The 15,113-nt window shown below is 48.5% G+C and overlaps 1 protein-coding gene across 5 annotated transcripts in view; it reads right to left on the bottom strand.

Annotated features, from left to right (window-relative positions):
* Positions 1–15,113, bottom strand: part of RPTOR (regulatory associated protein of MTOR complex 1) — a 418,953-nt gene that overhangs the window by 189,335 nt on the left and 214,505 nt on the right. The window contains exon 1 of one of the 5 annotated variants that reach the window (XM_033182535.1): positions 1,895–2,913. The exons of the other annotated variants lie outside the window; for them this stretch is intronic. Coding sequence (XP_033038426.1) covers positions 1,895–2,160 — 266 coding nt within the window. The 5' untranslated portion in view covers positions 2,161–2,913. Of the gene's footprint in view, positions 1–1,894; positions 2,914–15,113 lie in introns of those variants that run through there. 5 annotated transcript variants of the gene reach the window in all.

The raw sequence follows: 15,113 nt of genomic DNA, 5'->3' as shown, positions 1-15,113 counted from the left end.
ACTTGGGAGGCTGAGGCAGGAGAATCACTTGAACCCAGGAGGCAGAGCTTACAGTGAGCCGAGATCACACCACTGCACTCCAGCCTGGGAAGACAGAGTGAGACTCCATCTCGGAAAAAAAAAAAAAAAAAGAAGAAGTTTGGCAAAAGATATCAAGAGCTATATACTTTGACCTACTGATCTTATTCCCAGAAATATATTCTAAGAAATAGTCCAAAATGGCCGGGTGCGGGTGGCTCACGCCTGTAATCCCAGCACTTTGGGAGGCCGAGGGGGGTGGATTACGGGGTCAGGAGATCGAGACCATCCTGGCTAACACGGTGAAACCCTGTCTCTACTAAAAATACAAAAAAAATTAACCAGGTGTGGTGACAGGCGCCTGTAGTCCCAGCTACTCGGGAGGCTGAGGCAGGAGAAAAGCGTGAACCCGGGAGGTGGAGCTTGCAGTGAGCCGAGATAGCACCACTGCACTCCAGCCTGGGTGATAGAGCGAGACTCCATCTCATCTCAAAAAAAAAACAAAAAAAAAAAAAAAAGAGAGAGACAGGGTCTCTATTGCTTCGACTGGAGGTTTTTTTTTTTTTTTTTTTTTGCTTTTTAAGAGGTAGAGTCTTGCTATGTTGCCCAGGCTAGAGTACAGTGGTGCTAATCATAGCTCATCATAACTTTAAACTCTTGGGCTCAAGTGATCCTCCCATTTCAGCTTTCCATGTAGCTGAGACTACAGCTGCATGCTACCATGGCCAGCTAAGGAAAGACGAACAGGAAAAAAATCCTTGCAAGCACTATAATTTTATAAGAAGAAAATGATTAAGTAATACTATCTATAAATGTGATGGAACACTAAATTTGAAAATATCAGTAGCAATATAAGTGATCTTCAGATTTAAAAACAATATAAAATACATAAAATTCCAAATAAGTAAAATGATGTGCATATATGGAGAAATGTATGAAGAATATGGAATCACGAAAACAGTGGATTCTGGGTAATTTTTCTTTCATTTCTTCCTTTTCATGGTTACTATTATAATATCGTTTGTGCAATAAATTAAAAGAGAGCAAAGCCTCCCTCTGGGGTTCTTACAATGATGGGTCTTTCTGGGTCGTGTGGTTTGAGAGCCACGCACGTGGGCTGTGTCTGGTTTTCATCCTATGCCCAGCAACGCTGCACCCTTAAGCCAGCACTTCTGAGCGGAAAATAAACTTGATCTTCAGTGGGAAACCAGGGCTGGCTCTGCCCCCCTGCTTCTGCTGCACTTTAGTATTTTCAGCATTCTCAACTATCCCCTGCAGCATCTGAGAAGAAGAAAACAACTCAAGAAGCCTAAAATCAAGGTAAAGAAAAGAGAAGACTGGGTGGGTGTGGAGGTCACACCTGCAGTCCCAGCACTTTGGAAAGCTGAGGTGAGAGGATCGCTTGAGGCCAGGGGTTTGAGACCATCCTGGGCAACATAGCAAGACCGCTACTGTTCAAAAGAGAAATAAAGAAGACTAAGAGCAAGTCAAAGAAAGAAGACGAAGAACAAGGAAAGCCACAGGAAGAAAGGAGAAAAACAGCACAGAGAAAATGGCTGAAAACAAGAAGAAAGTCGGAGTAAAAGCCCTGCAGGAAAGGCTTTCCCATCTTCTCCACTGCAGGAAACAGGTGTTCTGCCTTTGGGTTGAAGCAGTGGCTGGAAGCTCACCCTGCACAGGGCACGCAGTCCCGGGCTAGGCTTGTCGGGTGGCTGAGGGGCCAGACTTACACCAGGAGGATGCAGACAGCAAGACAGCAGGGGACCGACAGACACAGGCCCAGGAGCCCAAAGCAGGAAGGTGCAGAGACCCTGCCAGACTACACACAGGTGGGCTGTGGAGGAAAGCCGCATTTTAAAGCAAGCAACTGAATTACCTGAAAACCTTCCACAGTAGAGGGGCAGAGAAAGGGAATGACGAATGACTTGAGGACAGACACTGTGTCCACATATCCTCCTTGATTTCTCTGTGGCATCTTACGGTCCCCTGCACACAGCGAGTCCTCAGGAAACACTGCGGGACTGCAGCGCCACAAATGCTACTTTCACAGCTTCCCAGGGGCCGCCCCCATTCTGTCCCTGCTGAAAGCTCTATAAAGTCCCCAATGGGCAGCTGGTTCTTGTGTAAAGTACGGCACAGCATCAAGTAAAGTGAAAACAGGTAATACCTTCAGCTCACGTTGGTGAAGGCAGGCAGCATGGAATAGCGAAAATAACACAGGATTTGGGATCAGAAGATCCAGGCTCCTGTTTGGCTCTGCTATAAATGAAGCTGTCCACCCCGGATGGACGCACACAGAGCATCTGGTACCTCTGCAGTAACACAGTGATGTTTTATGCACTACATCTGCTTTGATGAGTCCTGGGTTATTAGCAAGAGCAAATGTGACACCATGCGGGAGAATACTCTCTGGATTGTGAAATATGACACAATTCATACTCAACAGCTTGCATTACATTGCGGGTCCACTTCCAAAGCACTCTCCCGTGCAGCTCCCGTGCCGTCTGTGTCACACGGGAGCGTGAGCATCATCATCACACGGGCGCTATCGAGAACCGAGAACTTAAGGGGAGTAGAGACGGGACCAGCTGATGTCCAGACTTCCAGAGTCCCCGTTTTCTCAGGATGTCACAGCACCCTCGAGTCACACCAACAGGACAGGAGCCTTTTAAAAACTTGAGGTGTTTCTAATGAACACAATGATCAGTGCTTCTTTCAACGAAGAAATAGAAAAATAGGGAGTGATGGTTTACATTAAAGCCTGACTCAGCCCTGTCCTTCTGACAGCCTGAGAAGAGGGCCTCAGTCAGGGTTCAGCACCATACCCCCCGGGGCAGGCCGGATAGCCCTGCGTGTCCACCGGGAGCTGTCTGGAGGGAATCAGAAGACGTCAACGTCTGAGGGAGCTCTGTTGCACAACAGAACACACTGAGCACAACCAGGCACCAAGCGTTCCTCTTCCAGAAAGAACAGTTTGCTGGCAGCGCCACAGTGACTACACGTCCCCAGCAAGGCTACCCATCCGTTCCACCAGCCTGCCCAGGCGCCTGCCTGGAGGAGGGCCTGGTGCCAGAGGAAGCGAATCCAAGTAACATCTAGGAGCTGGCCAGCTCGGAACAAGGCTGCAGGGCTGCCTCGTAAACAAACAGACCAGCCAGGTCGGCCAGGCCTCGGCTAACGGCTCCAACCAAGTCCTCGGTGTAAAACATGCCCCCAGTGGCCTGCCTTGGAGCAAAGCACAGGCACAAATCAACATAAAGGAAAGGCCTTTCCAACAAACTTCATGTCCAACAATTGGCAAGGGAATGAGAAAGAAGAAGAAAAACTGACCTATAAGAAGCAGAGACATTTTAAATGACTGTCTTCCCATGCGCCCCCAGAATATACTGCTTCAACAACCATGGTGGATATTAAAACCCACTGCCAGAGGCGCTATTCACCAGAGTGTGATTTAGCTGCAACTGCAGTACACTGTTGCGTCTGCAGAGTCTCTGTGGGAACAAAAGACCCCCACTAGCTGTGTCTCTCTCACAGTCCCTCTGGGCTTTGGTGACAAACTGCAGGTGAAGTGACAATGTCCAGGGCCAACAACAGCGCCTGCCCACCTGTCCCAAGAGTGGTGGTGCTGCTCCCGGGCGGCCCTGTGTCACTGGCTCGGCCACACGCCTGCTTTCCCTGGTGGGAGAGACCCAGGAACAACTCTGCGGCTCCCAATAGCACAGTGCCAGCGCACGCCACCTGCACACATGGCTCTTCGAGAAAATCTGATTTTAAAAGCCCTGCATGTATTAAGCCTTTTAAGTGGCGACGAAGAGGCGGAAGGTAATGAAGAGCAGAGCTCTCAGGTCCGAAAACCCCGGTTCAAGTCGCAGCCCCGGCCTTTGCACAGCCCCAGGCAAGTTCACACCTTGATGTCTGGCTGCCATCACTTACCTTTCACTTACTTGATGAGGCTAATGGAACTATAAAATAGGAATTACTGAGATTAAAAGAAACAAAAAGTTTTAATATGCACCTGGTACTTAATAAAAATTGAATACACATTAGTCTGTTCCTTAAGAAGATTTTTGCTCACAAATTCAATAATGACCTCACAGTGCTAGAGCTGGTGCTCTACTGAATGAAACAAAGTCCAAGCCACTGGATGAGCTGTGTGGCTGGCGAAGTCCCCGCAGGAGAATGGGGACGGCTGCCCCTCAGGGGGCCCGGGGTGGGGGGTGGGGGCGGGGAAGAGACCAGGCATGCGGTGGGGAGGGGCGGGGACCCAGGTATGCAGGGGGAGGGGAAAAGGGTCCAGGCATGTGAGGGGAGGGGTAGGGAGACCAGGCGTGTAGGGGGAGGGGAAGGGAGTCCAGGCATGTGGGGGGAGGGGTAGGGAGACCAGGCGTGTAGGGGGAGGGGAAGGGAGTCCAGGCATGTGAGGGGAGGGGTAGGGAGACCAGGCGTGTAGGGGGAGGGGAAGGGAGTCTGGGCATGTGGGGGGAGGGGTAGGGAGACCAGGCGTGTAGGGGGAGGGGAAGGGGGTCCAGGCATGTGGGGGGAGGGGCGGGGGAACCAGTCATGTTAGGGGCAGCACTGGTGGTCCCTGCTGGACTGGGGTCAACCCAGCACCATTTGGGTCAAACGACAAGGAGGTCCAAGGGTTGCCCAAAACAATGACGTCTTCAGAAAAATTGCTATTGTTTTTGGATGTGATATTAAGGAAGACAATCCAAGACAAAGATGTACATTTATTTTTTAAAAGCAGCCAAACAGTGGCAGATGAAGGCAGGTGAACAGATTTCAACTCTGGCCTGTGCAGTCCAGGCACTCATTCACAGCCCTGATACCTGAGGGGCCTCCACACCTCTATGTACAGAAATTAGTGTCAGGCCTGTAATCCCAGCACTTGGGGAGGTTGCAGTTGGAGGACTGCTTGAGGCCAGGAGTTCAAGACCAGCCTGGACAATATAACAAGACTCCATTTCTACAAAAAATGTGAAAAATTAGCCAGGCATGGTGGTGTGCACCTACAATCTCAGCTACCAGGGAGGCTGAGATGGGAGGATTACTTGAGCCTAGAAGGTCGAGGCTGCAGTAAGCTGTGACTGCCTTGCTACACTCCAGCTGGGGTGCCTGAGCGACAAGAAGGGCAAGTCAGATCCAGCAGCAACAGCTTCCCCCATGTGGCGGGCGAGGCCTGGAGCTAGGCATGGCAGTGACTAGCTGAGGGACACAGTTCAGAACTCCTGGGAGATGCCAGCTGGCCTCCACCCACCCCTACCCCACCCAAGTCCGAATGGAGGCAGCAGGGTTTCCTGTGTCATTCCTAAGGCCTCTCAGGTGATGCCTTCCTTCCATTACACAGAAAAACAAGAAACACAAACAACCAGGGTAAACACCTGTGGCTGGGAGGGAGTGGGGGCGTTCCAGGTAGAGAAGACCTGATGACAATGTTGAGGGCTGGACAGGAAGGGCAGAAAGCTTGGGAGGCGCCTCCTTCCGTCCTGAGGCTTAATTGCACCCGGAGGAAAGGAACCAGGCAGTGAGGCCCAGGAGGGCCTGCGGGCAGCGGGAGTGTCCTCTTGCTGGGGTTGTTCTTTTGTTTTAGGCCTGAGAGGTTTATGCAGGTGTAATGCGGAGGAAAGCGCTGGCAGAGGGACAGCCTGAGGAACAGGGATTATCTCAGCGAGGTCAGGATGTGACAGCTGGATGAGCTGCAGTGTCTCACAGGCAGAAGAGTAGGTCGAGAAGAGGGCCAAGAACACAGCCGGGGGAGATCATACATCTAGGTGCAGGAAGAGAAGCCAGCCAGAGAGTGGGAGCTACAGAGAGGCAGCTGCAGACCCCAGGGCGGGGAAGGAGGAGGTGGAGGGGTGTCCCTTGCTTCAGCTCCGCAGGGGACTCCTCAGGGGCAAGGATTAGGAACAGGCCAGAGAGGCTGACAGCTCAGAAGGCAGCAATCGCCTGGACGGTTCTGGGAGAGCTACTGGAGTGGCAGGAAGGCAGGGGGCTGCCCCGGGGCCGAGAGAGGCAGTACCTGCGGTATGCTGGGAGAAGCCGAGTGGTAACAGCAGCACACACCAGACACTCGAAGGGGAAGACGCACAATTTAAGGAAGGACGTCGCTGGGCTTAGGTCAGTTGCTTTCTGTGCTTTATTGCTGGTTCTGATGGGGAAATCTGAGTCCAAACATTTGTGGATTGGAAGGTGGGGGTCTTGCAGACAGCAAAAGTGAAGAGAGGAAGCGTTTGAGGCTGGTAAGTGGGAACCACAGGTTGAAGGCGCTACCAGCAGTGCGATTTTCCTCTTAGAGAATGCAAACAGCATGGCCTCTTGAATAGTAACAGAGAAGATGTATTCACAACTGACAATATCATTGTCCTCCATTAAAAACGGTAGGTGACAGACATACCTGGATCCCAAACCCGCATGTCCCTCCGGCAGCCACCGCCATGCCCAGCTCCAAGCCTCACCCAACCGGGTGAGCTGCCCATGCTGGATACAATTTGTTCCTCTGTGTTCCCAAGTGCCCTGGGCAACTTCCTCAGGAGAGCCCGGACCACGCTGCCGCTGAGCTACGAACGTGTCTTCTCAAACAGGCTTTCATTTCCCAGAGGGCTGCTACGCTGCGCAGGCAGGTCCCTCCTAAAATTCCTGTCGGAACTGAGGACCCGAAGTGACAGTGCTAAGAGGTGAGGCTTTAGAAGATGGTTACATCCCAAGGCTCCACCGTCCTGAGTGGGATTTTAGCAACCTGATTTAAGGCAGAGGTGCTGGCGGAACGCAGCCTCTCCTGCCTTCTGCCTTCTGCTATGTGAGGATGCGCGGTCCTCCCAGGAGGACATGGGAAAAGAAACCACCTCGAACGCAGACAGCAGCCCTCACCTGATACCACAATCGCCGGTGCCTTGACCTGGGACTTCTAGCCTCCAGAACCGGGAGAAGTAACTCTCTGTTCTTGATAAATTACCCAGTTTCAGGGGCCTGGCCAGCAGCACTGGTGGGCTGAGACAAGGGTGGATACCCCCGTGTAACTGGCTCTGCAGGCCAGGCCAGCCCCTGCAGCTGCACAGCACATACCACAAAGAAGGTGCTGCCAACAGAAGAAATCCCAGCCCGAGCTTCGTGGTCATGGACCCCCCCTCCCTCTCGTATCCTGGCCACCATCCTTCCCTCAGATGCCACACTGGGCTGCTGGCCTAGATGCGTTCAGGCCTCTGAGCAGGTCAGGGTGAGTGCCTCACAATGCCTTTCTCCACCTCCTCTCACTGGTGAAACTTCACTCATCACAGGAGGTGGCACGAGGACACCCCAGCAGCAGTGATGCCGCCTGCCTCCAAGGCAAGCAGGAGCGTCCCTACTGTCTCCTCTGTCTCCAAGAAGAGCACTGATCAGAGGGAGCGCCTCTCCCTGGAGACCCTCTTTTCCTGGCGCACACGGACTGTGGCTCATAACCCTCATGACTTAGGTGTTTATCAGCTAGCTGGGCCAGGCCGGGAACTCAGAAGTTCTCATTGCACAGAGTCCTTTCAACCTGCGAATAAGCAGCACTCGGGCTGTTCCCAGTGACACTGGTGACAGTACTCAAAGTTAGGTTTAATGCCCAGTCTCAGAGTGCACTGAAATGGCTTCTGAATCCAGTTTAAATTGTTCTATGTACCGAATATGCATCTACAGCAACATTTACTCAGCAGCACAAATAACGAGAAACCAAAGAGGCTAACGTCTCCTGGATTAATTCACACCATTTTATAACAAGGCTGGCGACACCATGCCACCATCCTTATGGGTTCACATGTCGGCTTGGTTCTGGCATGGGACACCGTGCCACCTTCCACACAGGCCTACATGATAGCATGGCTCTGGCATGGGACACACGCCACGCTCCATACAGGTCTATGTGACAGCACGGTTCTGGGGTTCCAACAATGATGCCATTGAGAGAGGCGTTACCGATTCCATCTCAGCACAAGTCAAATGAGGATGAAAATGGCTTCCGCAATACACTGCCCAGTTTAACACAAGTCAAATGACCACTTTTTTATTTACAAAAGAGTCGTGAACGCCTACTATTAAATATGGAGCTGAATGCACGGCCAGTTTGTGCATGCAATGTGACCTAATGTCACTGATTAAATCAGAGGCATGTGCATGCTTAGGCACATAAATCAGAAAAGAAGCCAAACTACCACTAAAATGCCCAGAAGTTTAAGAAGAAGATACAAAGAGGCAAATAAGTAGTTAACGGGTCATTCATTGTGTGATAAATGTGATATAAGTCCATTGTTCAGCAGGTGTGATTTCAAACAAACACTGAAGTTAATTCGGAACATAGTGATGATGGCATCAAACAGGAGACAACAAACGCCTTTCTTCCCATTAGACACGGACAGTGCGGCGGCCTGGGACAGGCAGGAGTGAGGAGGCCGGGGATAGGCAGGAGTGAGGAGGCCGGGGACAGGCAGGAGTGAGGCCAGGGGCTGAGCACTCTTTCCCGTATTCCACCCAAGCTGATTTCTGAGAATTACACGAATAACTCAGTAGCTATGGGAGACCCACTGTGGGCTCAACTGTATAGTTTTAATTCTTTTCTGAATGTTCCTTTTACGTTAAAAGAATACTCTGTGTATACTTGCTACCCTTGAGTCCTTCAGACACATTTCACATGGATGCATTCAAATGCTCACAAAGTCTTTGGGACTCACTAAGCGGCCTACTGGGACTCCAAGTGAGATCACGCACTCCCTGGCTCTCCTGTTAGACAGAGATGGGAGAAGGAAATGTGAGCCGACAGTGAATGACTAGAAGGGAAGTCCTAACATGAACCAAAAACATAAAGGCAAGCAGCTCTTAAAAAAAAAATCAGGGGCCGGCGCAGTGGCTCACACCTGTAATCCCAACACTTTGGGAGGTCTAGGTGGGCGGATCATGAGGTCAGGAAATCGAGACCATCCTGATTAACAGGGTGAAACTCCATCTCTACTAAAAATACAAAAATTAGTCAGGCGTGGTGGCGGGCGCCTGTAGTCCCAGCTACTCGGAAGGCTGAGGCAGGAGAATCGCTTGAACCAGGGAGGCAGAGGTTGCAGTGAGCTGAGATTGCGCCATTGCACTCCAGCCTGGCGACAGAGTGAGACTCTGTCTCAAAAATAATAAAATAAAATAAAAAACATAAAAAAATTCATGTAACCCTTTTTCTTAGGGAAATTAGGTGATTTTTAAAAGGCCCTAGGTGCATAAAATTTGGTCAAATTAGTCAATAGTTAGGCAGTGGCCTTATCAATATTTTTTTGGCTTTTACCATTACTAATTATACTGAGCCTTGGGACAGCAATTTGATATGGTCAGCAGATATTTAAAAATTTCACAAAGGTTGTCTGTCTGCTCTGTTCAGTCTTTAAAGTTTGGCAGAATTCACTAGTAAAGATATCTGGGGGGGGGGCCGTTATCTTTGTATGGTGGTTAACCAGAAATTTAATTTCCTTAAGAGATATATCCTCTCCAAATTTTCTTTTTCTTCTTCTGTCAGATTTGATAACTTGTGTCTTTCACAGAATTTATCCATTTGCATCTAAGATGAAGAATTTACTGGCATATGGTCCTTCATGATTAAAATGATTCCCTTATTCTCCTTTTATTTATTAATTCTCGTTTTTGGAGACAGGGTCTCACTCTGTGGTCTATGCTGGGCTGCAGTGATGTGATCACTGCACTGCTCACTGCAGCCTTGATGCCTCTCAGCTCCGGTGATCCTCCCACCTCAGCCTCCCAAGCAGCTGGGACTATAAGCATGTGTCACCACGCACTGGTAATTTTTGTATTTTTTTGCAGAAATGGGGTTTTGCTATGTTGCCCAGGCTGGTCTTGAACTCCTGGGCTCAAGCAATCCACCTGCCTCGGCCTCCCAAGTGCTGGGATTACAGGCGTGCGCCCTCGTACCTGGCCCCTTATTCTCCTTTTAACATCTGTAGGATCAGAAAGGATGTGCCCTCCTTCATTTCTGATGAAGGTCATTTGTATCTTCCCTCTTTTTTCTTGAGCACTGTATGAAAAGTGTTGACAATTTTAATGAACCTTTCAAAAACTATCAACTAGTTTCATGAATTTTCACAAGTTTGGCCGGGCGCGGTGGCTCAAGCCTGTAATCCCAGCACTCTGGGAGGCCGAGACGGGCGGATCACGAGGTCAGGAGATGGAGACCATCCTGGCGAACACAGTGAAACCCCGTCTCTACTAAAAAATACAAAAAACTAGCCGGGTGAGGTGGCGGCGCCTGTAGTCCCAGCCACTCGGGAGGCTGAGGCAGGAGAATGGCGTGAACCTGGGAGGCGGAGCTTGCAGTGAGCTGAGATCCGGCCACTGCACTCCAGCCTGGGGGCAGAGCGAGACTCTGTCTCAAAAAAAAGAATTTTCACAAGTTTTTGGGTTGATTTCTGTTTACCTTTGCTCTTCCCTTTATGATTTCTTTTCTTCTACTTACTTAGGGTTTAATGTATTTTTTTTTTCTGGTCTTAAAGAAAAACTTAGACCATGTATTTGAGAGTTTTCTAATTAAAAACTATAAATGGCATTAAATTTTGAGATCAATTATTGCTGGTATATGAACACCTAGTTCAGTAATGATGCCTGTTTCTTTCCATAGTGACAAACAGTGAGCTTACAAACAGCAGTAAGAAAGGGTCTAGTGCACACCTCTAGGTGGACCTTTGCAAGCATTTCTATATACTGCTAACAAAGCAAAAGGACTGCCAACTAAACAGGTATGTTACTTATTGTAAGATCCTTCTGGACCTCAGATGTGTTAAGTGTGAAAATGCACGTGCTGGATCAGGCATGGTGGCTCATGCCTGGAATCCCAGCACTTTGGGAGGCAAAAGCGGACGGACCACTTGAGCCCAGGAGTTCAAGGATGCAGTGAGCTCTGACTGTATCACTGCGCTCCCACAGAAGTAAAAGTGAGAGACCCTGTCTCTATTTTTTAAAAAAGGACCAGATGTGGTGCCTCACACGCTTGTAATCCCAGCACTTTGTAAGGCCGAGGTCTGAGGATCTCCTGAGCTTAGAGTTTGAGACCAGCCTAGGCGACAGGGTGAAACAGTCTCTACAAAAGATACAAAAACTAGTCGCGTATGGTGGCATACAACTGTAGTCCCAGTTACTTGCGGGGCTGAGGCGGGAGGATTGCTTGAGCTCGAGAAGCTGAGGCTACAGTGAGCCTGGTTCACACCACTGCACTCCTGCCAGGATGACAAAGCAAGATCATGTCTCAAAAAATAAAAAAAGCACATGCTAGAATCAGTGAATTATGTTACATGACCCTTACTGTAAACAGATAACTACAAATGTTCACGTTCCTTCGGCTGGTTATGGAGTCATCTTGTCTTACTAGGGGTCAGGAATTCTAATACTGTTTTAGTGCTAGAGAGAATCTTTGCCTTACTCCCAGCTTCGAAGGGAAGACGCCTCAAGTCTCTCCACTAGGCTGATTTGCTGAAGAGCTCTGATGTAGCCTTTACCAAGTTAAGTAAGTCGTGGTAACCTCCATTTAGACATGAGAGACTGATGACAGTGATCTCAACTTCCTCCATAACGAGAGAAAAAGAACAGGACAAGGATGGAGAGCCCCAGGAAGGAAATCATGGCAAATGACAGGCGCTGGGCATGAGAAGAGAAGCGGAACAACCACAGTGGAGGCTGTCAGTTCAGGGGCCCGGGCACCCAGCTTTGAATCCTGGCTCCACCAGTTACTCTCCAAGCAACCTGAACTTCCTCATCCTGAAAGCAGCACTAATGGTAGTCCACACCTCACAGGCGTGTGGTGTTAGATGAGTTCATTAGTGGAATGGCTCCAGCGATGCTTGACAAATGCTAGCTACTGTTATCCCTGTAATTGTAAAATGTCAACCAAAAAGAAACAGTTGGACAAGTGGTAAGTGGCTCAGCAGAGGTGAGAGAAGTGAAGCCTTCGACCTGGATGGTGCAAAGTCAAAATGAAGCACTCAGCTCTCAAAGCCTGGTATGAGCAAGGATCAAGAACTGAGACAACCAGGTCTCTCAAAGGAAGAACGGAGAGCAAGTGCCTAGCTGACAATCTGGAAGAAGAGTGTTCAGAGGCCCCGGACGCCTCTTCCCACACTGGCAGGGCTCTCGGGAAATGAGACCCTGTGGATGCAGAGATGCAATAGACAGCGTAGGGTTGCCTGTATCTTCCAGATTCGCTCTCTTCATTTTGCTTTTCATCTGTTTATCGCAGTTTTCCCCTGGCTCTTTAAGGCGAACATTTAATTTTTCTTGTTTTTTTAATCTTTGTTTTCTGACTAAACTTATTAAATCCTCGCCTGCTTTGGCTACATACGCCCCACAGACAGGAAAAGTGCTATTACTAACATTTGGCTGTATTTTATCAGTTTTAAAGTATTTCCTCTTTAATCCAAGGATTTTAAGATTTTAGTTTGCAGACTTTTGTTAAAGCTCTCCTTTTGTTACCGAGTTCTAGCTTCACTGTGTGTGGTCTGCCATGGAGTTTACATGAAGCTGATTCTTCTGGATTAGTAAAGCTTTCTTTGTAGTCACGTGCATGATCTATTTCTGTGAATGGTCCACATATGTCCACATTCCCTGCTGGAGGTATGGCCCTGTGTGCCTCTACGGGGTCTGGCAAATTAATAAGGTGACTAAAGTCTTCTTTGGTTTGCTTCCTTTGTCTGTACTTGGTGTCTCTGTATCTAAGCACATTTCTCACTCATCTGCTTCGATCCATACTTACTTCCGTTCTCATCTTACTTAGTTCAAGGCCATGTTGTCAGATGCACACAGATTCATGATCTTATATACCTTCCTGCTTTCCTGTTCCTTTTACCACAATACAACATTTTTCTTTGCCCCTTTCAATAATTTATCTCAGCTTCTGCTTTGAGTCATATTGGAACTAGCTACCTCAGATTTTAGCTCATATTTCTCTTTTTCATTCTTTGATTTCCAACCTTTGAAAGGGGTCTTGCCCCGTCACCCAGACTGGAGTGCGGTGACGTGATCACAGCTCACTGCAGCCTTGAACTCCTGGGCTCAAGTGATCCTCCTGCCTTAGGCTCCGGAGGAGCTGAGACCACAGGCGTAAGCCACCATGTCCAGCTAATTTTTAAATTTTTAGTAGAGACAGGGTCTTGCTGTTTTGCCCAGGATTAAATGTTTTGCTTTAAATGTGTGTCTCATGGACAAGAGACTGCTGTATCATAATTTTAACCAACACAAGAATCATGGCCCTTTGAGAGGTGAGTTCAATTCATTTATAGTTACAACTTTACTCTAAAACATTTTAGCCATCGTATCTTACACTTTCTATTTACTAAGCTTGTCTTTTCTCCTTTTCTACCTTTTTTTAGAGAGAAGAAAATTTTCTTTCCTTAGATATTTAAACTTGGTCTCTGCCTCTCGCTTTTCTCCCCTTCCCTCTAGCTCCGTCCTTTTGCTGGGAATTCCTCAAACAAGCTTCCCAGCTTCCTGGTTTACTCCTGGGCCTGTCTATAATGTTGCTTTTCAATCTATCTCTTCAATTATTCCACCAATTACATTTTTCATACTCAACGCTTCCAACTGGTCTTTCTTCCTGTTTCTTCTTCATGTTTCCAATTGTCTTTTATCACTTTGAATATATTTGTTATTGGATTGCTTCTCTTCACGAGGGCGGCGGGACAAACCCTCTTTCCTCCCTCTTATTTTCCGTCTTTCTGAGCCCCAGACACAGCGCAGCAGGCCATGTATATCAAGGGCAATGGAGGAGAGCCGAGCGCCCTCCGCCTCGCCGGCACCCTGGGGCCCTCACCAGCTCCACTGTCTCCTCCGGTCTCACCCCTCACCCCAACCCCCAGTGGGGACCCAGCCATCTCAAGGGTGCAGCAAGGTCTCCGGCTGTGCTGCTGAGTGGGCTCCCTCCAGGATCCATCAATCTCCCTCTTTCCTGTGGCACCCGAGGACGGGGTTCAGCCGGGGAGTCAGCAGCCCGTGCCCCTCCGTCTGCTTCAATTCCCTTTCTTACCGCATCCATCAGACGGTTTTTACATGTCATCTTTTTAAAAGGGAGCTCTATTACAATACATTATGATATTCATCTTAATTGAGTGTATGTCAAGAGACTGGAACAGTGAGAGAACACTGTCTAGTTTGGGGAGAAAAAATATTCTTTGGAAACGGCTTGGAAGCCGCCGCGGGGACTGTGTGAGATCCATGATGCTGAGGCTCTACTGTGAAAGGCTCCACATCATAAAGCCGTTTCTCCAGACGCGAATTCCAAATTAAACTCGCCTACTATTAAGGTCTAAGACAGAGTCGGATACTACAAAAAAGCATTTTATTCAATAATGTGTCCCGGTTACTTCACTCTCTGGGAGGAGCAGTGAGCTCCTCTCCCTTCACACATAATGCATGAAGACACAGTCACTGGACTGCTGTTGAAAGGAAGCGGCAAAAGACCCGAGAGCACTGAATGGGCAGAACAAAGTGTGTTCTCTGGCAAAGCAGATATATTTTAGAAGACTCCTTGGAGAACAAATGGTTAACTCTGTCATCAAAACCACAAGAATTTATGTTTCTAAAGGTAATTCTGAATGACTCTTGGTTGAGTCATCAAGAAAAAATACGAAGCAAATGTCACAGCAAATGTCTGAAATGAGACAGGCACTGCAAACCGCTTAGCCTGGCCAGATAGAGCCATGCTGAGCCTCCACCCCACCTGCGCGCCAGGAGATCTGTGCATCTTCCGTCTCCTCCAGGCAATGCGGGAGCGAAACTTTCCACGCTGACAAATCCACGTTAATGCTCTATCATCAACATTTATACTCCCGGAAATCCTTCAACTTAATTGAAAGAAAGGAAATAAGTTTTTTGACCTCTCTTCAATCCAAAATAATGTCTATCATTTTCATTAATAGACAATACTAGTGCATGCAGCACAGTGCAATAGACATCAATCTGTTTTATAGCAAGTCCCACAGCAAATTAAGTCCCACTGGGTTATAATTTTCAGTAGTATACAAATAGACCCATAATAAATCTAAAATGGTATTATGCCACTCCATCAAAGAAGTAGAAAACAGCCAAGGGAAAACATATATTTT

Source organism: Trachypithecus francoisi, unplaced genomic scaffold (genome assembly GCF_009764315.1).
Source record: "Trachypithecus francoisi isolate TF-2019V2 unplaced genomic scaffold, Tfra_2.0 Lachesis_group20, whole genome shotgun sequence".
Classification (NCBI taxonomy): Eukaryota; Metazoa; Chordata; class Mammalia; order Primates; family Cercopithecidae; genus Trachypithecus; species Trachypithecus francoisi.
Note: the sequence above shows the minus strand (reverse complement) of the source record. Positions and strands in the feature narration are given on the sequence as shown.